The sequence below is a fragment of the Motacilla alba genome, chromosome 12, assembly GCF_015832195.1.
Source record: "Motacilla alba alba isolate MOTALB_02 chromosome 12, Motacilla_alba_V1.0_pri, whole genome shotgun sequence".
Classification (NCBI taxonomy): Eukaryota; Metazoa; Chordata; class Aves; order Passeriformes; family Motacillidae; genus Motacilla; species Motacilla alba.
Window position 1 is genome coordinate 11,275,226 of NC_052027.1, and position 26,760 is coordinate 11,301,985.

Genomic DNA, 26,760 nt, shown 5'->3' on the forward strand with positions numbered 1-26,760 from the left:
CATGCAGGTTGTTAAGGAAAATTGTGACGGGGAAAATGCATCCCACCCGTATGGGTTAAGGCATGGGGGGCTTGAACATCTCCCTCCTGCTGGGTGTCTCCTTAGGCCTTCTCCAGTGGGCACTGAGGCTCATTTATAGACACAAAGGGACAATGGCTTGTTAAAGGAGGTGAAGCTGATAATTGTTGACACGCTAGATGGTTCCCCTTGCAGTGATCAGCAAAGAAAAGCACCACTGACACAGCCACAAAGGTCGTCAGTCACATCTGCTGGCAGTGGTCATACCAGTGGGAATCAGTAGGTCTCAACTTTCTTGTAAACCACCCAAAAAAATCACCTTGCAAATTAGGCAAAATTTCTAATAAAAATCTGGACTCAATTCACTCCATCTAGGAAAAATGGAACCCAAACTTGTTTTTTTTTTTATCAGGTGGTCTCCATGGCTGGGTCTTTTGGCAGTGAAGGCTGCAATCAGCCACCCTGGCTGCCATAAAAACCCATACACTTCACGCTGATCAATTATAAATAACATTTTACCAGTTCTGCTTTCCATGCACACACTCCAATTCCTGCCAAAATATGGTGCAGCAAGCATCCTCCATGGATCAGTGACCAGAAACAAATCGAGGAGCAAATTAAAATACAAGTCATGATAATCTCCAGAAGTGAAACCATGTGTGTGGCTAGAGGAACTATTGACTTTAAACTGGTTTTTGTTACAGATGGAAAGTAAGCTTATTACAATTTTTATACACATTTAGTCCACTCACTTTATGGTCCTCAAATGTGTTATCTGCCTACTATTCAACTCTAAATGTAGCAGGTTAATACGAGTTGAACAGTCCAGAGAGAGGAACATTTTCCCTAACAGAGCTCTGCACTTCAGTTTTTTTTCTCCAGTGCTGCCTCACTTGCTTCAAGTCTCTCCTTCTCTCCAGTGCTCAGACAGCTGTGCAAGCAGAGACAGCAAACCCCCGTGGCCCAGGTCTGTAAATGGGCCATGACTCCTTGCTCTGGAACTGTGAGTCTTTGGCCTATTTTTGGATGAGACTGAGGGAGGTCTGGAAAGCCTCCTTGGCTCCCAGTGTGAAGAATTCCCCCTGCTCTTGCCACATAACAGTGACACTGCTTGTAACAGTCAAAGCAACGATTGTGGAATCCAAGAAATACCTGGGAAATGCTGTGACAAGTTCCTCTTTGAATTTTTCCAGGGTTTTTTTTATTAATATCTTAATGAACCCCCCTTTTAACCCCAGTTTAAAATACTAAACTCCTGTTCCCCACTCAGATGGCACAGAGCCTGAGCAGCAGTTTGTCTGCACATGTGGGACAGGAACTCCATGCACGTCTTTGCTTTGATACTCTCCCTGCCCCTTGCACAAGGTTAGCCAGGGCGCATTGCTAGGTCATGGTCTTTTATTTTACTATTTTCTGTTCTTCCCCTCCAAGAAATCAAACTTTTTCCCCCAGTAAATGAGTATATTGCAAGTTTGAATTCCCCAGCTGACAAACTTCAGGGTGAGGAACTAAGACCCCTTCTATTAGATGAAAGATACTTGCACAACCAAACATCGATACAGTCAAGAATATTGACATGTTTTTCTCTGATCCTTTGCCTTTAGAGCTATTAAGAGTGAAAGGTCAGGTTCACCCTTGATGTAAAGCTATTAGCTTTGGGTTTTGCTGGGAGTGAATCTGCTGTAGTGATTCCACAGTGCCAGTGGCAAAACAGTGGGTGCAAGAGGAGGGAAACCACCTTCCCCTAGCAACTGGAACTAACCAGAGACTGCTCCACACCCAAGTGACACAACACCGCGGGTGACAACAGAGATGTGTCCCAAGAATCACAGCTCCAGGAGCTCCCCACAGGGCTCCTGGTTTCAGCAGGGCAGTGTGAGGTGCAGTGCACAGAGCTGTGACTGCTGGTGCCCATCCCCACAGCACACTCAGCATTCAAAAGCTTTGAAACTGCTTCCCATCTATCTGTCTTCACACCCAGCTTGTGGTTCACTGCCAGTACTGTGTTTGTGCTGTGGCTCAGGGACCATTTCAGGTTGTGTGTACTGACCTAATTGCAGGCACCCTTTCCACGAGTCTTCAAAAGTGAGAATCCAAACCACATACTTTCAAGCTGCAAATCTAGAATTAGGAGGTTTAAGCATCCATTTCCAACCAAACACACCACTGCAAAATAATGTACTTTGCTAAAAAAAAATCTGAATAAAGGCTTGAGGATCTGGCCCAATATGTCACAGTTATTAAATTCTTCCCTCTGGTTTCAGCATGAGCATGCTCAGACTGTGGCTCTGCCCCTGGAGTCAAGAACAACAAACAACTCAGTCCTGTCAGAGAGCATGACTTCAGAGCAGGGTTCCACCTATGATTATAGATCACCCAGAACTACCCATCTCTCTGGATAAAACGATACTGACTGCCTGCACAGGAAGACAAAGCTGAGAGTTCAGCAGTGAAGTATTTGAGGGTGTGAAGTCTCTGGGGAGTCAGTTATAACCATGTAAATATGACTCTGCCTGCATAACAGATGCTGTGACCCTGGAAATACATACTTCTACAAGTCCCTTCATTCCTCAAATCCCATATTCTCTCATGCTGTGGGGCTTGCTTTTGAAAACCACTCCAAAGCAGCCAGGCTCTTCAGCTGCCATTGGCTCACATGCCTCAAAGAAAGGTTACGTCCTGTTCAGATTGGAGATATCCTGAGAAACATGTAAATAAAAAGCAGTCCAACTTGACACTCCTTTCCCTTCATTAAAAGCCAAATGGGAACTGCCTGAAGAAAAAAGCAGCCCAGCTCTGGGCTCGTTGGGCAGACTCAGTCTGATGAGGGGACCTGGGCTGGCTCTCTACCAGCACAATGCTTTTTTGCTGGGGCTGTGGGGCCACATCAGAGCTGAAGAAATCCATCCTTAAATGCAATAAAGAAGACCAGAAGAATATCAGGCAGAGAGGAGAGCTTGGCAGTACCTGTCCCTGCACACTGTGGGGTGCCTCAGTGCCCAGCCCTCGGAGGCACCACAGGGATGGTGAGTGTGGCAGCACACCCTGTCCACCCTCACATACCTGCTCTGGTTTTGTTCTAAACATGAACTTTTACAGAAGCCACACACCAAACATATTTGTTTCTCTTTCCAAGCGCTCAACCCTCCTGACAGAAGTGGAGCCTGACCCTGGATGCTCAAGTAAGGACTGAATTGACCCTCTGACCTTCAGCAGGAACATTTTGCTATGGAAAATGAGGTGATGGGAATGCAGGTCAAATGTTGAGTTCAGCTATGGTGCTGTAAATTCACCAATTTCAGTGCTGTTCCTTAAAGTTTACAGTCATGGGAAAGCAGAAATTATGCACCATGTTGTTTTTTCAGCCTTTGCCCCCTATTTATTATGGAAAAGCCATAAAACAAAGACAGAAGACAGGAGAAATCTGCCAAGGGAACAGTAATTTTTCAGGAAGAATTTGTATCTTGGCTTTTCACATATTTTGGTGTTTCCAGCTTTGGGGGAAAGGGGATGGATCCATTTTTATTGTAGTGAGAACACCACCACTGTAGGATGAGATGTTCTCCCCTGCCAACGGATGGCAGAAACAATCAGAAGGAATGCAGGGTTTGACTCCTGCCTCAGGACTCATCAATACTATCTGTTTTCCTCTCCAGAGGTCTAACTCCAAGATTTTAGAGTGGGAGATCAGGAACAGGCAGAGCCAGGGGTTAGGTCAGGAATTCCAGAATTCCAGGCTAAACACTCTCTCAGCCCAGACACATTTTGAATTGCAATGGTATTAACAGAGGAGTGTCAGGAGTTTTCAGTGGTTAAAGGTGAGAAGTGCCACCACTGTGAATTCAATGATTCCCAGAAAGAGCTGAGGAGCAGCTCTGGTACCTCAGAGCCCCACAGAGGAAAGAAATGTCTTAGTGATGGCAGAGGGGCCATCATTAGCCAGGCTTGGTGTTGGAGTGTTTGATTTAATAAGCTGGAGCATGATGTGAGTCAATTCCCAAAGAGCTGCTGTAGGCCAGAAAAGGTGATTTTGCTGCTTTAGCACTGGCACTGCCACAGCAGTGGGCAGAGCTCGTTACAGCACAGACAGTGGTGTGCAGCAGAAGGGTTTGTGTTAGAGCCCACAGCCAAGCTCAGGTTGAAGATCCTCTTCTTTCACTGCCGTGTTCATCAATAAGCTTGTTGGAATCTGATCTGTCCATTTGGAGCAAATGCCCAGATGGCTTTTGGAAAAGAAGAATCACTATTATGTGATTATTAGCTTTTGGAAAGATTTGTTTTATTCTTGAAGTCCTCTGCTTCTATTTTCTGCCCAAAATTGGAGATGGAATGAACCTCTCACTGGTGTTGGACACTGTGACACGTGGGAAGGGGAGCTTACCTCACCCTTTTTTATTCTCACCCCACCACAGGTCATACTGCTGGTAAGAGACATGAGCATAGTTGTGTCCTGCTTCTTGTCTGGCCTAGGGAATAAAACACATAATTAAAAGTTCTCATAGATGCTTTCCCTCTGCAGATGACCACACAGAGGAATGATGCTGGGTCTGGAGCCCACAGGAGGGAGATGCCAGTGACAGAAATGTGGATAGTTCTTCTGGTGCTCAAGGTGTAACGTGCCAGCCTAAGCCCTCACCCACGATCTCCCTGAGCTTGCAGCTGCTTGCTCAGGTGGACACCTCACAGTGATGGCCCCCAACCTATCCTGAGACCCCAGTGCCACAGGAAAGCAGCACTTCAGCAGCTGATTTTATATCCAAACCCCACAGACTGGGAGACAGGGGCCCTTGCCTGCCTCTGCTTTCCTACTTTTTCTTGCACTTTACAAAATACATTCAGGCTGGGAGATAAAACTTAGAGCACAAGATGCAGCAGATACAATTTTGCAGAGTGTTTCAGCTTTAGCAGCCAGTGCAGCAGTTAATGAAGTGTGTCACAAGGCATTGCAGCTGATGCCTGTATTTATGGGCTCTACTGAAACTCCTCTGAGCAGGGACTGCTTCTTTTTTTCTTTTTTTTTCTCCAGCACTTGTACAGCACCAGAACCACAGGACATCACCATAGACCTTGGTCCAAGGTACAGCAAGATTTAAAAGTAATAATTAACTCTAATCCCAGGCTATAAGGCAGCATGGTTTTGCAGAGGAGGAGTTTGGAGAAAGCACATAGATGGAGAATTTGGGGGACACAATACAAAAGGCAACACACCAAATGTTCTATGAAGCCTTGATTTTCTGCTTGGTGACTTTTTAAGGTTTAATGAAAAAATTATTAATGAAATAGTAAACACTTCAAATTGTCATAACAGTTCACTACTTAAAAAACTAACTTGTTTTGTAATGATATAAGAACACATATTTTTCATCAAGTGAGCAAAGCTCATTAATTAAACATACTGGATTTCAAAGCTCTCAATGTTTAATTATTTGTTTAACAAGCAATACATCTAATCCACCATTCAGACACACAAACAACTAAAATAACAGGAAGAATCTTCAAAGCAGGACAATCAACATCTGGAAAAGTCAACAGACTGTGCCTGTATTGTCAGTAACACATAAAGCAAATGTTCCACTGGCAGAACAAATACACAGAGGAAGCACCTCAGAGATCATCCTGCTGATTCCTGCTCAACAAAGCATCTTTCTTGCCCTCAGAACAGACTTATCACAGTAAGGGAGCTTGTTCCTGTTTGATTTCCTCAATCTTCAACCAAATCAAGCCTGATGCACAGAGGGCACTAGGAAATTTCTGCCCTCCATCTGTACCTACTCTTCTTGTTGCTGCATGTGGAGAGCATTGGCACCAGGACAGAGACACTTGAGCCAGGAGAGAGCAGGGTAAGCTGTCCTAGGATTTAGGACATAGGCCATGCACCCTTGACTCTGATCAAGCTGCCATCTAGGTCAGCTGCTGTGCTTATTTTGTAGCTAAACCTTGGAGCTGAGTGTCTCAGTGCCCACCTAACTGAGCCTCAGCTGTGCACTCTCCTCCTCTCCCACAGCTCTGGTTTCCACTGGAACACAGACCAGTTTGACACAAGCCTGTGGTCTTTCCCAGGAAGATTATTTTCACATCAGATGGGAACCATTAGGAACTAAAAGGAGAAGATTCTCTCTCATCACTGCTTCCACTTCTATGTTCTTTGAGAACCTGAAATACAGCTCAACACATGCTTATCCTTACCAACAGCTGGGTAGTCCTGGGCATCCCTTCTTTAGCACCTCCAGCAGAGATGCAGTGAACACACTGGGTTTTCCCACGCAGGCACATTATGCAACCACTTGATATGGTACCCAACAGAATTACCTCTTCCCCTGGGTGTTTTATGTGTGAAGCATGTAACTAAGAACTACAGGTGGATTCTGCCTCACTCTGACCAAGAGAGAGCCTTGTCTTGAAAGCACAAGTCCATCAGCTTCCCTTTTCCCTTCCAAGGTTAGCAAAATAATTTTCCTTTCAGCATTTGCTGGGTAGTTTTTATTCACTTGCCTCACACAAAGAGTGCAGCAAACTGAAAGCATTCTCCTCCCACATCAGAGACACATTTGCAGAGATGAGATATTTTTAGAATAGTGCACACAGAGATATATTGTTTGTTGTCTTGGTTAGGGGAAAAAAAAAGCAGCAGTCAATTTTCTACACTAAAATTATTTGTGCCTTATTGCTAGGGAGCAGACAACCAGTCATCTTGCTAAAGCCGTTTGAAATTTTTTCTGTACTCCAGAGATGACAAACAAAATGACCTGGTATGTATCAGAGCAGTCGTTAATTCTGGCTAACAAGGCAAACTGTTTCTGTCAATGTTAAGAGCCAATTCTTCTCTAATGGATACAAACATGGCTCTTTTGGCTTTAGAAGACTTGCCCATTTCTAATGCAGTTGCTGAATTTGGCTCTGAACTGCAGTTCCTTAAAAGTCTTCCTGGAACATTATGTTGCTCATGCAAACATGCTGAAAAAACCCATCTGAGTGTTTGTGTTGCAAAATAAGGAGCTGCATTTACAAACAGCAGTCACTGTGGCCAGGCTAGGAACCTAAGTGTCTCCTGGGATGCCATGAGATGAAGGGCCCAAGGCAGTATGAAAATCTGCACATGGCACAGTCACTTCCCACACTGCCTGGAGTGGGGCAGCTTTGTCATCCCTGTCACAAAATCAGGAAGCTGCTGGGCCGTGGCTGGTGAAGCTAAGGTCCATGAAAGAGGAATATGGAGCCCACTTCCTCTTCCACAAAGCACACTCACAGCAGTATTCCACTTTCTTCCTCAGGCCCTTCTGCAGTGCCACCTCCTGAGCCGGCCCTTGGGAACATAAAAACAGAAGGCAGCTGGCAGAAAAATCCTTTTCTACCTGGCTGCTGGGATCAGTGGCTTGAAAACATTGCACAAAGCCACTGTAGATGACTGAGTAGCTGTTGAGCTCCTCTGCAAAAGAGTTTCTTTTGCTGATGAATGAAATTATTCTTGTCTCATCTCTTGTCCTATGGGATGAAGATCACAACACAATATAAGATATATAATCAGCAAAGCACAACTCACAGCAGCTCTAGGGAGTCAAAGACACTAACTAATCAGGCACTAAGGGGTTTTATTTAGGGCCTATAACAATTTTTATAAGGGACTATAATTTTTAACAGTTATTCTTGCAGTTTTGCACTGAGCTTTTGCTCTCTTTCATGAGGAGCACATAATTTCCTGGAGAATTGGTGAGGTGGCTTTATTTAGTATTGGAATTGGTCTTCAAAGATTTATTCTGGCATGACATAGAACCAGTATCAATGCCCAGATACCACAGAAAAAAAAGCATGGACTTTGCTGGAGTTAATCCAGGGTCTCACAAGTTCATTTGATCTATATGCTGCTGATCTAAGAGAAGAGAAGAGCTTTTTTCCTGCTTTTCATGTGTGACTTGAGATAGCACTAATGGTAGCTAGAGTTTCACCTTCAGTGGAAGAGGCAAGCAGCCAAGGGATATCTCCCTTGGTATTTTATTTTAGCTTTAAAAACATATACAATTTTCTTCTCTTGTTTCAATCCCAAAAATTAAAAAAACAAGTGCAACTTGTGCTTCTTCCTAGCTGAAAACAAGGATGAAAATCCACTTGCATTAACTTTCTGATCCAAGTTCCAGTTTTAAAACAGCTGGGGCACCAATTCAAAATGTCAGGGTTTTCAATGAAATAGCCAGTGCTGGAGTGGAGCTGCACACTCCCCTTCCCTTTCCCTGCCCATTTATTCCAAAGCACGGCTGGCATGTGGGCTGCCTCTCCAACACGCACATGCCATTAACTCCTAAATGACAGCTTGTTCCTCTAGAAAACATTTCCATTTCTTTCCTTAACAAAGGCCATTCATTTCTTGCTCTTCTGTTTGCTTAAAGATGGTTCCATTTGGCCTGCCTGGGAGTGTGCACACTGCTGACTGCTCCCCTCCAAGAGTGCCCCAAGTGAACGGAGGTGGCTGAGCAGGGAGCCTTGCCCCGCTCACTGCCACAGCATCAGCCCAGCTGCTCACACTGCCTTGGGTAGCTCTGTGCTTGGGCAAACAATCCAATCAATTAATTTTGGGAAAGACAGACCTAATTCTTCCCTGCCTACAGTAGTTTAGGCAGCACAAAGAAAAGAAGATGAAAGCTGGATCGTGTAAGAGCTCCCTTCATGCTGCTGAGGAATGTCTCGGGAGATGGACACAGCTTCCTTTCAAGCTCTCTTCAAAAGGTTCCTCTCCATGCAGACCACCCATTGGGGACCCACATCAATAACAAAAACAACAACAAAAAAAGAATTTAAAAGACCCATTTTTCATCCGATTTATTTACATGTTAAAATAAACACGAGTTCCCATCTACAGCAAGGGCTCCCAGTGGGTTCTGTTTAGTCTGTGAGATTCTTGGCACCAGAATACAGCATTTCTCTATTCCAAAGCAATCTTGGCACAGAATTATTGGTTATATAATTTTTTAAGCAACTGGCAAATGAATAATAATGTTTCTAAAAAGAGTGACTCGTGTTCTAGGATACCAGTAAGGTGTTTTACCAATTAATCTGCCAAAAGGTCATTAACAAACCTCAGATCTCAAGATTCTTCATTCAGGGTCAGCTCTCTCCATGGGTTGCACTTCCAGTTCTCAATCACCCTGTCCAAGGGGAGCTTTCTCACAGAGTTAAAAAGATTTTCACTTTTTGCTTCACTTCTTCCTATTGCCACATGGCAGTGCCACCCTCATTAGATGGGATTTGTCCCTGTTCCTGACAAGGCACGAAGGAAATACCACTCTCCCAGAGCCAATAGCTTTTTATACCCACTTTGCACAAGCTCAATGGGTGAGCAGCAGGTGGATTATTTGAAATAAGGGCAGGCTTTTTAATTTATTTTTTTTTAGCAGGGTACATCCGCACAGAGCTGTAGCTCACGCAAACCCTAACAGATCTGAGGGCAACACAATTAAGGAAAAAACCTCCTGATGAAGCAGGTCTGGCAGGGGGCATTCCTGGGTGGGTCAATCCTGCCCAGTGTGCCAGAGCATAAGTGCTGCCAGTTGGCTCATGGCTGAGTGGTATTTAGATGGTGTACAGGGGAAGTCACGGGGAAGTGGCAGGGCAGAAAATAGCTCCCCTAAATCTGTCTTCCAGCAAAGCTGTTGTCCTTTCTTGGTAGAGGTTGATTTCAGAGTTAGTGTTCCAGTTGCTTTTTACCACTTCATACCCTTTTGTCTGTATCTTTCCCCATTGCAACTCAGAAATTTTCCTCACTATATATATATTTACCAAAAAAACCTGGGATCAAACAGGCAGGTTATTGCTTTTTGTGCTCTATTACTCAGTTCAAGCCGTGGCTGGGTGACAGTAGGCAATGAATCCTGGCTGGCAGGTCTACAGTTCAGTAAACAATGCACAGATACAAGTGTTGAGCTATTGAAGGTTACAAACCCAAATGCTGTTTTTGGGCTGTGAGAGCTGCGTCACCATCAGCCGTCAAGGGTGTATTTGCAGCTCAGGGAGAGCTCGCTACAAAATCTGGGCAGGAGAGGTGCAAGGTCCATGAGAAGGCACAGGACTGTAGCCAAAAGTACAGGTGGTATCAGGCAGGGTCAGTTCAGAAGCGTCCTCTGCCTCCTCTCCCTTCCCCCAGCCCTCTGCTGAGCATGAACTTGGCACCACCATGGGTCAGGCTGCCTGCTCTGTAGCACTAGAAAAACTGCCAGGATCTGTCAGCAGGCTTTGTCTTGGATAAATTCAGAACCAGAAAATAAATGTAGCATGGAGAATGTCAATTTTAAGAGATCTGGGTTGAGAGCATTAGTCTTTGTACCATCTACAATTCAGCATTTTTTTTTAAACTTTATTTTTGTAGCTAAGCAAGAATTCTCAGATTAGAGAGTACTGCCAAGCCCTGAATAAATCCCAGCATTAGAGATGCTGTGGGTATAACAGCTCTCCCCATGAACTGAATCTGCAGACAGTATCTCCAGAGAAATTAACCCTCGAGTGCCACAGGACAGGCTCTGTAGCATCAGTTTCAATGCTCTGGGAAATGTCACCTTGTGGTTAGAACAGGTTTCTCCTATTCATGGAGCAATACTGATGAAGGGTGGAGTAAAGCACAGGCTTAGGATAACTTAGAATGGCTGACACAGTAACTCTCCTGCATTGCTGGTGAAGTGGTCAAATCTCCAGGTGGAATCCTGAAAACAAATTCAACCAAAGGATGTGTAACTACCAAACTAGTCAAGCAGCTCGTAATTACCTGACATCTGATTGTTTATTTTCCATCCACAGCCCATTCCACAGCAATTCTGAAAGCACCTGCTTAGAATTTGGATATAAGGAAAAGTTATACAGGTGCAATTTAACCTTTCCTATTTTTCTGCCTCATCCCTTTCAATACTGGTGAGATGTTTTATTATAAGCTGCTCTATTCACTGGCTGAATTTTCCTCTCAGCCTGTGAAGAACCATTCACAGTAATGGTTTTGCATTCTTGGAGCTCAGGGCTTCTCAGCTGCAAGCTGCCTGGAAGTGGGTCAACATCACATTCAGATGTTTTCATGAATAACCTGAGATATACTGAGGTGAAGTGTTATTCCTGAGAGCCGAGACAAACCTGTGGCAGAGCCAAGTGGCAGCTCCCAAACACCTCCTTGCACAGCCCACTACTGTGCTACAGAATGAGCCACATCCTGGCCTGAGCCATACAGGATTGATCATAGGACTAATGGCAAGGATGACCTGCAAGAGATAACCACAGCTAGAACTGCAGCACTGATGGAACACATCAGAACACAGGCCAGATTAAAGTGGTGTGAAATCTAGGGAAGTCTTCAGAAATATAAGCAAAAGAGCTTTTCTAGTGTAGGTCACTAAAATTTGGCCACAGCTGGCACAGACCATGACATGCTCCCATCTGAGGACTGGCTGTTACTTACAGAAATGTGCTGATGAGTCCTTATTTGATGTCTTAGTACATTATGGAACCAAAATCCCCCCATGGCACATGGCTCCCTCACTGCCAGAATGCACAGAAGACTTCAAAGTGAACTCTATGCACATCTTCAGGTAAGACTTCTTCCAGATGGCCTTAGGTTTTGTATGATCTTTTGCAATCCTCATTCTGTTATTCTGAAGAAGGCTCAAGGCCAAAAGGAGTGTTACTGGGGTGCTGGAGAATCTCATCTGGGTTGGAGAATGAACCAGAGGTTAACCAGATGTTTTGCTTTACTTTACCAATGGCCTCAGAAGTGAAGAGGATCACACTGTCAGAGGCTTTCAATTATCAGGGTTAATTTCCTAAAATTCTGAAATAATTTTCCCAAAGTACTAACTGTGATTGTATAGCTCCCTGTACACTTTAAATGCTAAAATGATATTTTATTCTCTAAAATAATAGTTCAAGATATGCAAGTTTTTTACTAAAATAGGAAAAAAGCCTTAAAACCTATGAGTCAAATCCTAGTCCTACTGAAGTTAGTGGCATTTAGCTACTGCCTTCAGAGGATGCAAGCATGTATTCTGTGTGCAGCAGCACAGAAGCAATTAAGGCTCAAGCAACTAAGAAATAAATCCCCAAACTACATAAGAATCACATTATAAACTTGGCTTTAAGTTGGAGGCATTCTGAAAGAATTGAGGGGCTGCAGGGCTGAGCTGGGTACACAGGGACTGGCACCACCCTTGGAGGAGAGAGGGGCAAAGCTGATGGCATCTGATCCCTCAGCAGGGATCAGCTGATGTCTCAAAGAGGAAAGGAGAGGCAGAACCAGGAAGGGGCCATGGGATCTGTGGCACAGAAGTGAAAGACATCAGCTTTCAGCAGTTTATGAATGACAGCAGTTTATGTTAATGCTCTGCCATGCTCCACAGACAACCAAAAGAGAAATGCTCTGAACTGACATGTTGTGGGTAACTAATAGATGGAGAAGAGAAAAACATTGGCATCCAGCCCTAATGTGGGCAGGAATACACTGGGACACAAAGTGAGGACCTTCAAAGAGTCGGAGGGGCAAGAGCCTGGAAAGCCTGCTCAGCAGCAACAGTGTTTGCTGGCAACCAGACTTGGTTAAAAACTGATCTTTGACCACTTGTGAAGAGGACAGAGGATGCTGTTTGGAGGAACAAATGCCTAGATAATGCAGGGAGTGTATTCCTGCCCCTGCTGCTAACAGGAGTATGTCTGCATAATAAAATAAATGCCCTCTTTTAATGTTCAAAATGAAAATGCAATAGGAGAAGCACTATTAAATTAAATCAAATCCACCAGACACTGCATAACCAAACCTGTTTCTCTGCAACACTTGGACTTATTGAAGAGGGAAGAACCTGAATATGTGAATCAACAAAGGATTAATTTTCCTATTGTTCACTGATTATTTTCCTTCTGGGGCTTGTGGCTGCAATATGCACTTGTTTGGAGGCACTGATAGAGAACATTCTGTTTTTTTAAAAAAAAACTCTACACTTTTTGTTATTAAAAAAAATGATGATTAGTTTTAAGACTTCTGAGAGTCCCTTAAAAGGTCTGCTCACAGTCTGTAACAAATAGAGCTACTCCCAGGAAAATCAGCAGGGAGCAAATCCACCAGGGAGCAAATCAGAAATTCCAGCTCTGGAACAACATGCCACAATTTATGAATGAACAAATAAACAAACAATGAACACTAGAACTACAAATTATGAAAAGCAGTATATGGGCTGCTTCTGCATCTTTATTTTGTCAAGTGGAGCTCTGGAACTCAAGAGCTTGGGCCATGAAGGAACAGGAAGCTGTAGGAGGCTGATGCCTAGAAGAAGCCTGGAGCTGGTTTAGACCCTGCACCACCTCCTGGCATTTCACACTGTGCCAACACACACAGTGTGGTAGGTTTGCCTGGAGTAGGCCAAGGAAGTCTGCTAATAGCAAGTTTTGGTGAAAAATAGGCTGAGTGCCACAGTTTTGATCAAAACACAAATGCATTCAACTTAAGAGAGCCTTCCCATGGCTTCAGAAGGAGGTTATAAGGAGAAACTATTCTCTTATTGGAAGTTTTGGAAAGTTTTGCTGCTTTAGTGAATCATTTCCCCTGATTCTATGGCTGTTCAGTTCAGCAGGAAGGATTTTATTCTCAGTTTCCAATATGGGAAGGGCACAAAGAGCATTAAAAATGAAGACAAAATTGCAGGGTCAGTCTGTTTATTGACTGGTTATATGTTTTACTTCTCTTTGTAAATCTGCTGGTCCTTTGCCTTTGCTCGTGCAAGTAAGAGCTCTCTTTGCACACCCCACTCCTTAATAAGGCTCTTCTCCAGGTTAGTGCTGAAACAGGCACTAATCTGAGCTGGGCTAATCTGAGCTGGACTGTGCTCCTTTGACTCCTGTTATCTATCTAAAAAGGTACTGAAAGAATCCAAATAATGTTTTATAATTGCAAATAATCCAACTGGAGTTATATAAACAAAGTATGTTTTTTCCCTTTAATTTTCAAAGGGTGTTCAGTAACTTGGAACAGTCATTTGTAACTCAATTGGATGACAAAGTCCACACCTGTATGAAGATACATGTGTAGGTGAGGAATCATCAGTAATTAGCTTCTGAAGCAACTTCATCCAAATAAGACATCTGAAAAACAATAGGAAAGCTAAGCACATTAATGAAATGCTGTTGCTATGGAAAAATTGTTCCTGTAAAGGTGGAAATCAACATGCTTTCTTTTTCTCGTAGTGCAAAAAGGTCAAAAAGCCTCTCCTTGAAGATGAAGCTGGTTTTAAGCATAGGTACTATTAAAGTCTGCTTTTAAGAAGGTAGTTTTTCACCCATTTCAAACCCCTCCATGTTTTATTTTTAGAAGCAACATCCCAAACACTAGCAGCTAGGATGCTCTTTAGTTCATAAAAAATAATTGATGCTGTGACGTATGGTGATTATCTAGTTCAAGCCCCTACTCAAAGTGTTTCCCATTCAACCAGGTTTTCCAGGGCCTTACTGAGCTGGATTTTAAATATCTCCAAGGCCAGAGATGTCCCCAGCTCCCTGGGTCCTACTCCAACATTTGACTGCCCTCATGGTGAAGACATTTTCCCTTGTACATAATTGGGATTTCTTGTGCTGTAACTTGTGTCCCTTCCCTCTCATTCCATCGCTGGGCACCTCCAAGAGTCTGGCTCTGCTGTCATCACATGCTCCCACTGGAGACTTGTAGACAGCAACAAGATCCCCTCTTCTAAGCCTAAATAAGTCTTCTTAAAGATTCCTTCTCTTCTAAGGCTAAACAAGCCCAGTTTTATCAGCCTCTCCTCGCACATCTTGTCCTCCAGTACCCTAATTGTTTTGACAGCCCTCCTCTGGCCTTGGTCCAGTATGTCAATGTTTTCATTTTACTGGGGAGCAAATTGGACTCTGTGTTTCAGATGTAGTCCCAAAAATGCTGAATGGAAGAGAATAATCACTTCTCTTTGGTTGCTGGCTATAATCTTTCAATACAGCTCAGTATGGGGTGGCCTTCTCCACCACAAGGTCACACTGCTGACCTATGTTCAGCTTGTCTGTGAGGATCCCCAGGTCCTTTTCTGCAAAGCTGCTTTCCATTCATTCAGTGCCCAGCCTTTAATGCTGAATGGGGTTACTCCACCACAGATGCAGAACTCCCCAAGCGCCTTTGTTGAAACTTCACAAGGTCCCTGCCAGTCCCTTTCTTCTGCATGTCAAGATCCCTGGGAATAGCAGCCTTCCAGCATATGCTCCATTTCCACCCTGAAAACTGGCTGAAAGTGCTCTCCATCCCATCATCCACACCATTAACGAAAAAGGTCCACTGATACGATATGCAACACTGATTTGTTATTCTTTCCCTTCAAGAATACAGATTTCTCTGATGCTTCTTCAGGTCAAAGTCCCTGATGGTATGAACTAATGTCCTGCCACAGAAGTCAGTCAAGGAACAAAGTTTGAAGCAAGTTTGACATCTGTCCAGTAGCCCCAGATAACAGACATAGCTGGCAACATAAAAGGATCTGTTCTCTCAGCCTTAGCTCTAATAACCATCTGGTCCTTGTCCTTCCACCCTCAAGCATCTTGCATGCAGACATACGCCCACAGCCTGCAGAGCTGGTTATGGGAGAGCAAGAAAGCTGTTGAAAACATTACATGAGGTTGCCAGCCCTTCTGCACTAATACAAAATGCAATTACAAGTTGCAGTTTGAACATAGTGACATTATGTATATCCATAGCATATCTGGGATCTATACGAGCATCTGTGAAAGCAGAACTTGACCCTTGATTTGGGGGTTAATTTATACAGGTAAAGACTGAGTACAGATCACAACTGCACAGAATCCTGAAATAACAAGAGTGAAACAACAAATGAATGTAAGATGATTGTAAGATGAAATGAGCTGAGTTCAGTCAGGGTTATTTCCCCTTTAGTTTCTCAAATACACCAAAGTGAAACCTTTCTCCAAAAAGGACAAATTTTTTTATTTCTGATTATTGGGACCACTCATTCAAAGTGTCTGATGCTTAGGCCCAACACTTTCAGCACCCCACACAAATTGAGTGGTCCACTCCCCTCATGGAGTGTATCTCTCACCTGAGCGGCAGAACTGTGGAAGGGAAGCCAGAAGCACTGAACCCTCATGGGAAGGAAAAGCCTTTTAAGTTTCTCGAGTGGATGACCAATCTTTCTTCTGTCATGCTGTCTGTCTGTCAACAGTTCACAGTTAGCAGTGACAGGCTGAGGAGCACGGTCTGGGCAGTGGGCAGAGCTGACAGTGCCAGCTCAGCCATTGTGCTCAAAGGGAGCACTCTGTTCCTTCTGCTGCCGTGTCCACACTCACTGGGACTGTTGTTCCAGCCTCACGCCTCCTTGTGTGAAGGCCAACAGCGAGGCTTTGTTCAAGAAGCAGCTGCTGAGAAGATGTCCTGTCTCATGGAATGACCAACTGACATTTCTCCCCCTGCTCATTAGTAAGCAGTGAATTATCAGGAGAACTGGGGTGAGCTGCCAGGCCATTTTGTTTGGAGTAAAAAGCCAGGACCTCAGATCTCAGTGTGCCCCAAAAGGGATTCCCTCATAAAGTGGGCTTGAAACAAAGCCAGGGGAGCTGGCTCTCCAGCACCTTCTTCTCATCACCTGATGGAGCAAGGAAAGAGACTGGTTCATGCCAGAAGGTGGATGGGGCATGACTGGATTAATATGTGTCCCAGCTCTGTTTCCCTCAGAGCTCACACCACATCTCTGCTGGATGACAAGTGAGCTCAGTTCAGCCAGGGCCTGAGCCAAAGATCCTGTTCAACTGGGTGACTTGCTGTTTATTCAATAACCTTTTGTTACAGGGTGGACACAAAGCAGTGAGGAAATGGCTGAGCAGTTGGGAGGAGCAGAGTAACTGAGGAAACCACAACCATTCTTTTGCAATCTTTGCTGCAGCCCAACATGATCATCTAGTGATGTCCACACATAGGGGCAGTGATGAAGGAACATCTGCATTGCCTTTCCCCCTGTCCCAACAGTGCCTGCATCCAGCTCTGGGCTATAGCATGGAGCTAACCTGTCTGTCTTACCCCACTGACTGTATCACAATGAAATCTGACTTAAAAAGTAATAACTGGTCAGGGTCAGATAAACAAATATATTGCTTTGAGCAGCCTGGGTGTGGTTGGCAAGTTTTCATAGCTCACAGTAGATGACATTACGTGTCTGATTCCAGGTGCTCTTTCTTCTATGCATCTGTGCTAAAGGTGTATCCAGTCCTCACAATTTCCAAACTTCCTTGCCTAAAAGACTGGTGCAAGACCATGTTTTCCCACTTTTACATCAGCAGGGAAGTCCATGAAACAAATAAAGTCTCATCCCCCTGAGCGGAGTAGAGAGGAAACACCTCTGAGTATTCCCTGCAGCTTTCCTAACACAAACATTTAAAGCAAAATACTACACTGCTGCATATGTGTGCTCCATCAGACACATCAGCTGTGTGGAGCCTTACTGTTTATTTATTTTTAGTTTGCTGTGGTCTAGCTGCTTCCTGGCCCCACAGTGCTGTTTCATCTGCCTTCACACGATAAAAAAACAAAGGCTGCATTTGTCTTTCCAAGTCCTGGCTTGTGGCTTCCTCTAGAGCAAGAGACACTGCAGGTATGTGCTTTCATGACTCACACAGAGTTTTCTTTCTGTTGTGTGGTTGCTCCTTTCAAATGGAAACAACTCTGACTGCCCTGAAAGATGCCATGTGGTGCATGCAGAGATTTGGGACCGTGTGATCCCAGTGTGAATGAAGGGTGAGGGCCAAAGCAGCAGAGATCACTTCACCAGGGCAAGACTGGGCTGCAGAAGTCTGTAATGATCTCCTCAAAAATAACAAGAATAATGCGGAAACCTCCATTTAATAAAGCCCATCTCAAAGTGCTTACAACTGCCTGTTGTGCCACAGGATACTCCCCTTGGGCTACACTGTGTTATGATACAATTATGGGCACATTTCAGCGCCATTATGTTATAGGAGGTGTATCCAGAGGACTTTTTCCTGCATGAGCTGTGGTCCCTCTGGGAGGTACCATCTCACAACCACCAAAAGAACCCAGGCTCAGGCAGCAACCTGGGAGAAAGCAAGGGGAAATAGACTATCCAGTTGAAAGATTGTGTTCAAGAGCTTGTTCAGTGCATGGGAAAAGTTGCATCTTAGCTGTAGCAATAATTTTATAATTTCTATTATTTCCAAGAGGCTAAAACAGCATGACCTGGTTTCCTCAGCAAGCTTGACTGCTACTCTGAGATCCAGAGTTACAAGACCAGTGATTCCAGAAGAGCTGAAGCTCAGAAACAACTAGTTTCACTTTGCCTGGAGCTCTTTGGTGGCTGCAGGGTGGTATCCCAGCTCATCTCTTTCCATGAGAATCCCCACAGCCAAAAGAGAGTTGGAGATGGAAGGCAGAACTAAGTTTACTCACTAGCTATTTGTTTATAGGATGACTTTTCTCCAGGTTCTTGGAGTTGTCTCACTGCCTAAGGAATTCCACAGTGTGCTGCAGTATCTGAACTTTCACCCTGCAATTGCATGCTGTGGTTTCAGCTCCTGTGTGCCCCACACAGGAATAGCATTCCTCACCACTGCCTGGAAGGCAGACAAGCCTGTCTGCTACCTTCATTCAGCATCTGGAGAAGGAAAGGCAGGGAAAGGTTTGGGATGGTACCGAGTAGGGAGTCAAAACAGGGATAAAACAGCACTGGCAGTGCTATACCAGCCAGGGCAAAGAGCCATCTCCTCTGGGGTCCCCTCTAAGAGGAACCTATAGCTCTCAGCTGGAAAAAAGTGAAAATGCCCACAACCCATTGTAAGCCTCCCGTCAAAGGAAAGGAAACAGCGAGTGCCATTATTTCCCACAGCTCTGCAGAAAAGTGCTTCAAACCTTCCCTGCTCCAATGCAGTGGGCTCATCCGGAGGAAGCAGAGAGCAGACTGCTGGGGTTAGTGGGCCCACACCAGCACCAAGGAGCAGTGGTGCTGCTCCATGGGCAAACCAGCTCCAAATAACATTTGCCAAGGCTTTCCTGACTCCATCCCTGGAGACTGCCCTGAAGCCTGCCCAACCCCAATGTTTGTTGCTCTTCAGAACATTCTTGCATGCTAATGTACGTGAGCTGTTACTTCACACTTGCAGTGCTACCCTAACTCTTGTTCCTGACATCCTTCTTTGTCATTTTCCCCTCTCAGTTTGACCATGTTCAGTTCTTTTTAATATTTCTGTGTAGACCAATCCTTCCCAGTGCTATGAATAAATAAAAGCCTTCTGTTCTCATCAACAAAATGGTCTTTTAACAGTTGCAAGAACAACATAGCAATCACTTGGAATAAAAAAAACAAAACAAAAGCAGCTAGTATTCGATGCATTTAAAAATATCTGCTCCAGCTATTTTCTACATTTTAGAAATAAATCCTTCATTAAACAGAGAAAGCAGTGAAAAAAAATTAATGGAGAGGAGAAGCACCAGTGGGTGTCTGAGAGGGACCTGCTAACCCATCAGAAATGCTCACCACACACAAAGAAGCAGCAGCAGGGCTGCCAAAGCAAGTTGAACTTCAGTTAGAAACATCTAAGGAATGTGAATAAGCTGTTAGAGCTGCAACCTTCCCCTCTGCTTTGATCTGACATTAAACATAACTCGAGAGTGAGAAACTCAACAGCTTCAAAAAGGGTGAAATGGTCAAAGGTCTTCATGTACCAGGACTCAGGACAGGTAGAGGGTTTATTCCTCCTGGAGAAAGTAGGATGAAAGTGTATCTGGTGGCTAGGAACTGCCACTAGGTTAGGGCTGAGTATTTCATCCTCCTCATCCTTATGTAAAACAGACACAATACCCATAAGTAGCATGAGCAAGTACAAGTGAAAAAGAGGGCTAATTTTAACTATGATTAAAAAGTGTAAGAAAAAAGCAAACATTTTTGTGGTCTCTGTATCTTGAAAATGTGTTTCTGACTGCTATTAGTTGACATGTACTTTTGAAGGTGAAATTGTGGTTTTTCTGGGCTCTGGCCACGTAATGCAACCATAGTGCATTAGATCTCAGCAAATGAGATGTTACAGGAAGACAGACGAGGATGGCTGGAACATCATGTGCTTTACCAACTCAAAATGCTTGGTATGAGAAAACAAAGCCACATTCTCTAGCCTTTATTCTTGTTTTCCTTGGCTCTCAGATTTACAGATCCCTAAAATTACTGTGTTAAAACTAAAGGAGTTGCAATCTGCTGCTGACTGAAGAACTGCAATATCACTCCACTTTGATGAATCCCCCACAGTTATTCTTTCTGAGAGCTTTCCTAAATTGATTGCCAATAACCTAATATGTTTGTATCTTTCTTCTGTCATCAGAATCTTGCCCTAATAAAATAATAGTAGTACAGTTATGAAGTTGAAAAGGTGAGATGTTGTTTCAAAATACCTAAACTTGCAGAAATAGCCAGGTGATCCCAGCAGCCTTAATTGAAGCTCATGCTAAGTGAACCCAGAAACCCTCATGAAGCTGCATGCCAAGTGAACCCAGAAATCAGGGGAAGCAGTTACCTGCCTGTTAAAAACACCTTTTAAGAGACCACAGGAAAAAAATTGCTGTGTTACACAGAAATTCCATTTTCCTCTTTCACAGGGCTGATATAAACCAAAGCCATTTAATAATATTAGATGTAAGGTAAGGTTAAGAGGTCTTCTGGAATTCAATTTCCACCGTCACCATGGAAAATTTCTAATACATATCTATGAGGTCCAGCAGTCTTGTGATTACAATGAAATATCCCAAAGAGTAAATGTCCAAATGTTCACATACTGAGAAAAGTGAGCCAGAGGCACCTTACACTAAGGGGCAACACTAAGACACAAACTGGAGTGCACAGTGTTTGTTACTCTGTGAAGCACCTTTTTGGTGAAGCCTTGCATAAGAGGAAATACTGGCACACAGCAGCCTTTGGCAAGATTTAGAGCCCACGAGTGAGCTCCTACAGAGTCAGCAATAAAAATGGAAATTATTTTTCCTCCTTTTGACTGAAGGATAGACACAACATAAATCAGTCAAGTCACACATACTCCAAGCCTGGTAACTTCCCGAGTCATTTGGGAAATCTCTCTCGCCACGCCGTGGAACTGCATTAATGATCTCATGGATAATGCACCTGTATTGGGAATTTTATCCATGAGAATACCAGAACCTGAACAAATATCCAGGTCAGGAAGTCTACACTGAGCTCACATGACTAAGAGCCATGGTATGAGGTAGGGAACAGACAGCTATTATAGTGCTAACACAATTGAATAATTTATATTATCCAAAGATATCCAAAGGAAAGGACACAAAAGGGAACACACTGCTGAAGTGATTTGGAATAGATAAAATATTGGAGGAAAACTTTAAGCTTCCCAGTCTGACCAGAGCAGTTTTAGCAATGGAGGCATTTATGTCCTTCAGCTTTCACTGGCATTTAGTTCAGGCTGTAATTTGTATTTCATCAAAGTTTATCTTTTGTGGTTGCCTCTTTAAGTGCAAAGATTATAATACAGAGCCTAAAAGATGTTAATTGTCTTTCTAACTTCCAGTGAATCAAGGCTCAGTTACATCAGCTCTTTGTGTAACACAACTGTGTTTCCATTGTTCTGCTTTCAGGTTCCTTTTCACCCTTTCCACTTTACTGATCAGGAAAATGGAATTGACAAACAAAACTGTAGGTCTGACAGGGAGAACAAAGTTGTTAACTGACCTGAGAAACCAGATTTGTACTAATTGCACTGTTTAATCCAGCAATACTAGTGTATTAAAAAAAAAAAAAGCCCAAAACACCAATAAATACTTGTTTCTCTAGTGAAAAAGATGTTCAAGGAAAAAGAGAGCAAATAGTCACACAGCACAAAACATGCCTGACAGGAACATGCACCTCAAAGACCCTTCTCCATCAACAGAGGAGGCATTCTCTGCATCAAACCCACGCAGTAAATAAATGTTTTATCATTTCTTCTCAGTTTGTCACTTCAATTAATGCTATTTTAACTCTACTTCTTAAAACCCTTATCAAGCTTTATGTGAATGAAGAACTAAGGCATGGTTTTAAACACGCACAGAGAGCAACTGCAATCCCTCACAGGCTCGTGGAGACTGAAGTTGCTTGTGTGTCCTGGAGCTCAGTGACTTTTTGTATGGACTGGCTGTGGTCTGCTAACAGCAGCTGCAGGGTGAGCAGCATGGGCCTGTTCCATCCCCCTCCCATGAACTCCATGCCATACAGACAAACAGAGGGGGATGGAGACACTTCCTACTGAGATTACTGCAGACTCCTGCTAGCCTACCTCCAGCTCAGAAGGAAGTGCATCAAAATGAATGAATCAACACTCAGAAACACTCTGCCTACACAGGGAGAAAGACACCTAGGTGCTGAGTTAGGATACTTCTGCACAGGTCAACTCTCTCTGCAAAGCCAGCCTCAAAAACAGCATGTGATCAATTGTGCCAAAAAAAAAAGTCACAGAAGTTTTATTTATTTTCCTTATAAACTGTCTTGAGGGTTAGATATTCTCTTTTCAGAGAAAATATAGGGGTCATTTCTGCATATCTAGTGCAGTGCTGTGACCAAAAGTGAGTCACAAAAGCAAGAGCAAGGGAAAGCCTTGGTACCAAGATTAAGTAAGGTTTTGCCTTTCCTCTCACAGATAAATGGTGCAATGACTCATGTAGATTCAGGATTCAAACTCAAGTTAAACAGTCCTGTCTTTGAGGAGACCTTGGGGGCAGGTTTTAGTCTTGGCTTCAGCCAAGTAAATTGCAGCATACTTCCCAATGTCAGTGGATAATCTGCCCAAAGGACATCAGATTTACACCAAGATTCATCCCATTTCAACCTGTCAGCTCAGAATCTGGCCTTGCATTTTGTCTGCTCTCATCATCAATCCCATCGATTCATTTTGCTGATACTGATACTGATGGAGTGGCTCTCACAGGGAGCAGTCATCTGCAATGATAAAATCAAAGCAAAGATCTCCAAGCACAAGGAAGTTATGAAGTTGCAAGGGTTTATGTGTGACAGGAGGCTACCAGAGAACCAGGATGGGTGGCTCAAATATGTTGCTGGGATGTCCTGGTCCACGCACTGCAGGAGACCTGGTGACACCCAGCACATCTCCATCACAGCATGGGGCACAGAGCAGAGACCTTCAAGCAAGAAGAGGCAGGGACAGTTAAGCGTGCCTGGCCCAGCACTGCCCCACCCTGCTGGCTGAGGGCCAAAGGGGTGCTGCTGTGTTGCCACAGCCTTGCACCCTTTTCAGAGGGTTTCCCTCAGAGCTGAGGCATGCACAGCCAGCTCCAGCCTCTCTGCTGGACTGTGGAGATGTGCTCAAAGGTGTCTGTGATGTGTTCTGCTGGACTGTGGAGATGTGCTCAAAGGTGTCTTCTTGCCTCTCCATGTCTCAAGGGTGCAGCTGTCTCATTGTATCAGTATACGAAAGCTATGCTGACATTTCAGCCTCCTATCTGGGATCACTTAGGACATTGACTGAAATCAGCAGAAATGGCTCCTAGTCCCACTTCCACAGTGGGAAATACCACTTCGCCCCCAAGAGACAGGTGAAGAAGAAATAATCCTGTAGAGTGAGGTCAAAAGGCTAAGGAAAACTCCAAGCAAACAGGGATAGCTTTTACAGATTCAATATGCAGATCTCGACAAAGCAACAGATAATCCTTTTTTCTTTTATGTCTGGTTGTAAATATTTTATTGGCTCTTCTCTCACTGCTGAGTAGCTGTAATGGCATTTACTTCAGCAAAGGCCTGAGCTGCTGTAAATCAAGTACAGTTTTTTACTCACCATGGTCATGGGCAAACACAAACAAGTTGAGTCCTGTCAGCTTCTGGGCCAAGTCATCGTAGCGGCCGCAGTGCTCCCCAGCGCCATGGGCGATGAACACGAGGGCCCTGAATGGAGCATCAACGTACAAATCATTAACGTGGCAATCACCCTGCAAATGCTGCAGAGCTGCAAGGGAAACCATTCAATTCAGCAACAGCATTTCAGACATCAGCAAACACCAGGCAGGTACAGAATTTGCAGTTTGAATACAGGGGAAACCATTGTCACCCTGGCCTGCCATGGACCTGGCCTTCAAGAGGTTGTTGTAGGATGGGTTCCAGGGAAGGCAACTGCTCATGGGCCAGAGTCACCATGGTCTTCTGCAAGTTCAAGATGCAGGTGGGCCTCAGCATCAGTCCTGAGCTGGATATCTCCATGGGGGCTTGAGGCTCTACATGCCTCCTGCAGTATAAGTGATGCCATCTGTTTATTTTGGGACTGGTATCTCTCTGTGATTCAAATACCAACACTGTCCTTAACTTTATAGCTTCAAACATTGCCTGATGCTCCAGAACACTCAAAAGTGGAATTTCAGCCAAAGAATAGGTCTCCAGCACTTTGCTGGGAGTTTGGAATTTTATCTTTTGACCCATTTATGATAATTTTACCATTCCAGTTTCTGCCCCAAAACAGTTGCTTCACTTCTATGATTAAAGTGACTCTTACATAGCCACTGTGCAGACAGAGATAATAAAAAACCAGTCTAATAGACACTTATTTCTGCAAATACTTATCTTTGAATATTCCAGTTTTATGAATAATACCTTACTTTTATTGGAATGTCATGAAATGAAAGTGACTGAACTTGAACCTCCCCAGTGTTTCTGCTAGATAAAATTAGTACAGACTTGGGCTAGAACGGTAGCAGAAATAGCAACGAGATTACAGAAGTTCTGCTGGATTTGACAGGTGACTATTTAAAATCCACTTTTAGCAACATAAACATAACTTGTTTGTTTAAAAGGACCATTTGTCATTGCAACATCAGCAACCACAAAACCATTTGAAGGCTACAAGTTTGACATTTTCAGTATATGAACAATGAAATATTACAAGAACCGACAACATAAAATAATGACAGCAGTTAACAGCTAGGGAATTCCTCAACTTTATCTTAATTGAGGTTTTGAATACCTTTTTACTCAGTGTATTCACAGCAATGAACTGCTTAGGTCTTAATGTATTTAAACTTAAAAAACACATTGGATGATGTAGAAACTCCTGTCCTAGCTCTTTAATTAGCACCTGCTTTAAAGCATTTGCCCAGCTGGACAATTTAAAAGAACATCCATCCAGACCAGAAGGACTGCACAGAGTCCACTGCAAACACAAAAGCAAGAAGGCAAAGATGTTTTAGTATCTAACACCAATTAGCAAGGGTGACATTAGGTCATGTACCATATTTAACTTGCCGTGCCTTACAAATCCTCTTTAGTGTCACTGAAGGTTGCAAAACAATCCGTGTGGAGCAGTCATTCCTTCCTTTGCCATTGTCCCTGATCAATTGATTTGTCAAGTTATCAATGTATCTGACAGACAGACTGATTTTTGGAGTGCAGGATCTATTATTATACCTCCAAATACTGAGGAAAGTGAGACATTGCTTACCCAGTGGAGAATATTAACTTTCTTCCTGTGGGCCCATTGCCCTGATATGCAACAGACTCAGCCAGGCTAAGTCTCTCTGCCATACCTACTCCCATTCCTCCTACTCCCATTCCTCCTACTACCTTCAAGCTTGACAGCTTCCTTGCTCAATGTCTTACTTAAGCTCTTTAGGGGACCTATATTTGTTTCTGCTGACTAGGCACAGAGATAAAGAGGCAACTTGGCTGACTGAATAAAGTCCTTCATTTCTCAGAGAAATATTATTTGAATTTATGCACTAAATGGCACTAAGTGAATGAAACCTAATGGGAAGCTGGCAAAGAGATCTCTTCCAGGAAATTCTTAGTTCTTCATCCCTGAGAGAGCAAAGCCCTTGTTTTGCTTTTATTCACACTGTTGCAGCATCCTTCTAGATGCTAAGAGCCCTCACTTTATGTGAAACCAAGATAAAAAAGATAAAAAACCCAAAGCTTCAGAGAGGCAAGGTGTTCCTGTGACCTTTTCTCCCACCTGGAACAGAATTTCCAGGTGTCATAGAACTGAGCCTTTGCACACCACAGGGAACAGACCTGGGTTATTATTTGTCTGCAAAATGCTGAATAAAATCCCTGAGCCGGTTTGTGCCTTAAGAGGTCTAATGACAATAGCTGTTGAAACGACTTAGATACTTTTGAAACTTTTGTCCTATCAATAATCATAAACAAAGCATAAAATTTCCAATTTGTTACACTGAAACAAAATCAGCCTGTCCTGTTGTTCAATAAAAAGTGAGAGTGGCTTTACTGACTAAAAACTAGGTCACATCTACACAGCTGTTTAGCTCCAGCTTTCAGGTCTGAGCACAAGGGCCACATATTGAACACAACCTTCAAAAACTGAAATTATTATAAGTATCATCTGAACAAGCATTGAAGGATTTGGCTCTTTCACTTAATCTCCAATTTTCCATTACAAAGTAAGTTTAGATTTGGCAAATAATACCTGAAGGCAGTGTAACAAATATGATTTAACGTATTTTCACTTGCAAGCTGCCAAGAAAATACAACAAACTATTAGATTGACTGACAGCAATTCTTTCCTGTATGTAAACATTTTTGCAGATATCCCTGCTCTTAAGTCACAGTATTCTCCTTCCTTACCACAATGGCTGGAATAACAGATAATCAGAGATTGCTTTCAACAGAGGCATTTAAAATTAATATGGATCCTGCAGTGTTTGTGGTTTTGCAGGACTGTGATGCTTTCCTGTGCAGTCTCAATGAGAATTTTGTTCAAAAAAGGCTT

At 43.5% G+C, this 26,760-nt stretch overlaps 1 protein-coding gene across 4 annotated transcripts in view; it reads right to left on the reverse strand.

The window, feature by feature from the left end:
- Positions 1-26,760, reverse strand: part of MGLL (monoglyceride lipase) — a 104,446-nt gene that overhangs the window by 17,538 nt on the left and 60,148 nt on the right. For all 4 annotated transcript variants that reach the window (XM_038149373.1, XM_038149374.1, XM_038149372.1 and 1 more), the window contains one exon: positions 23,827-23,933. In XM_038149373.1, the coding sequence (XP_038005301.1) occupies positions 23,827-23,933 (107 nt within the window). The remainder of the gene's footprint in view (positions 1-23,826; positions 23,934-26,760) is intronic.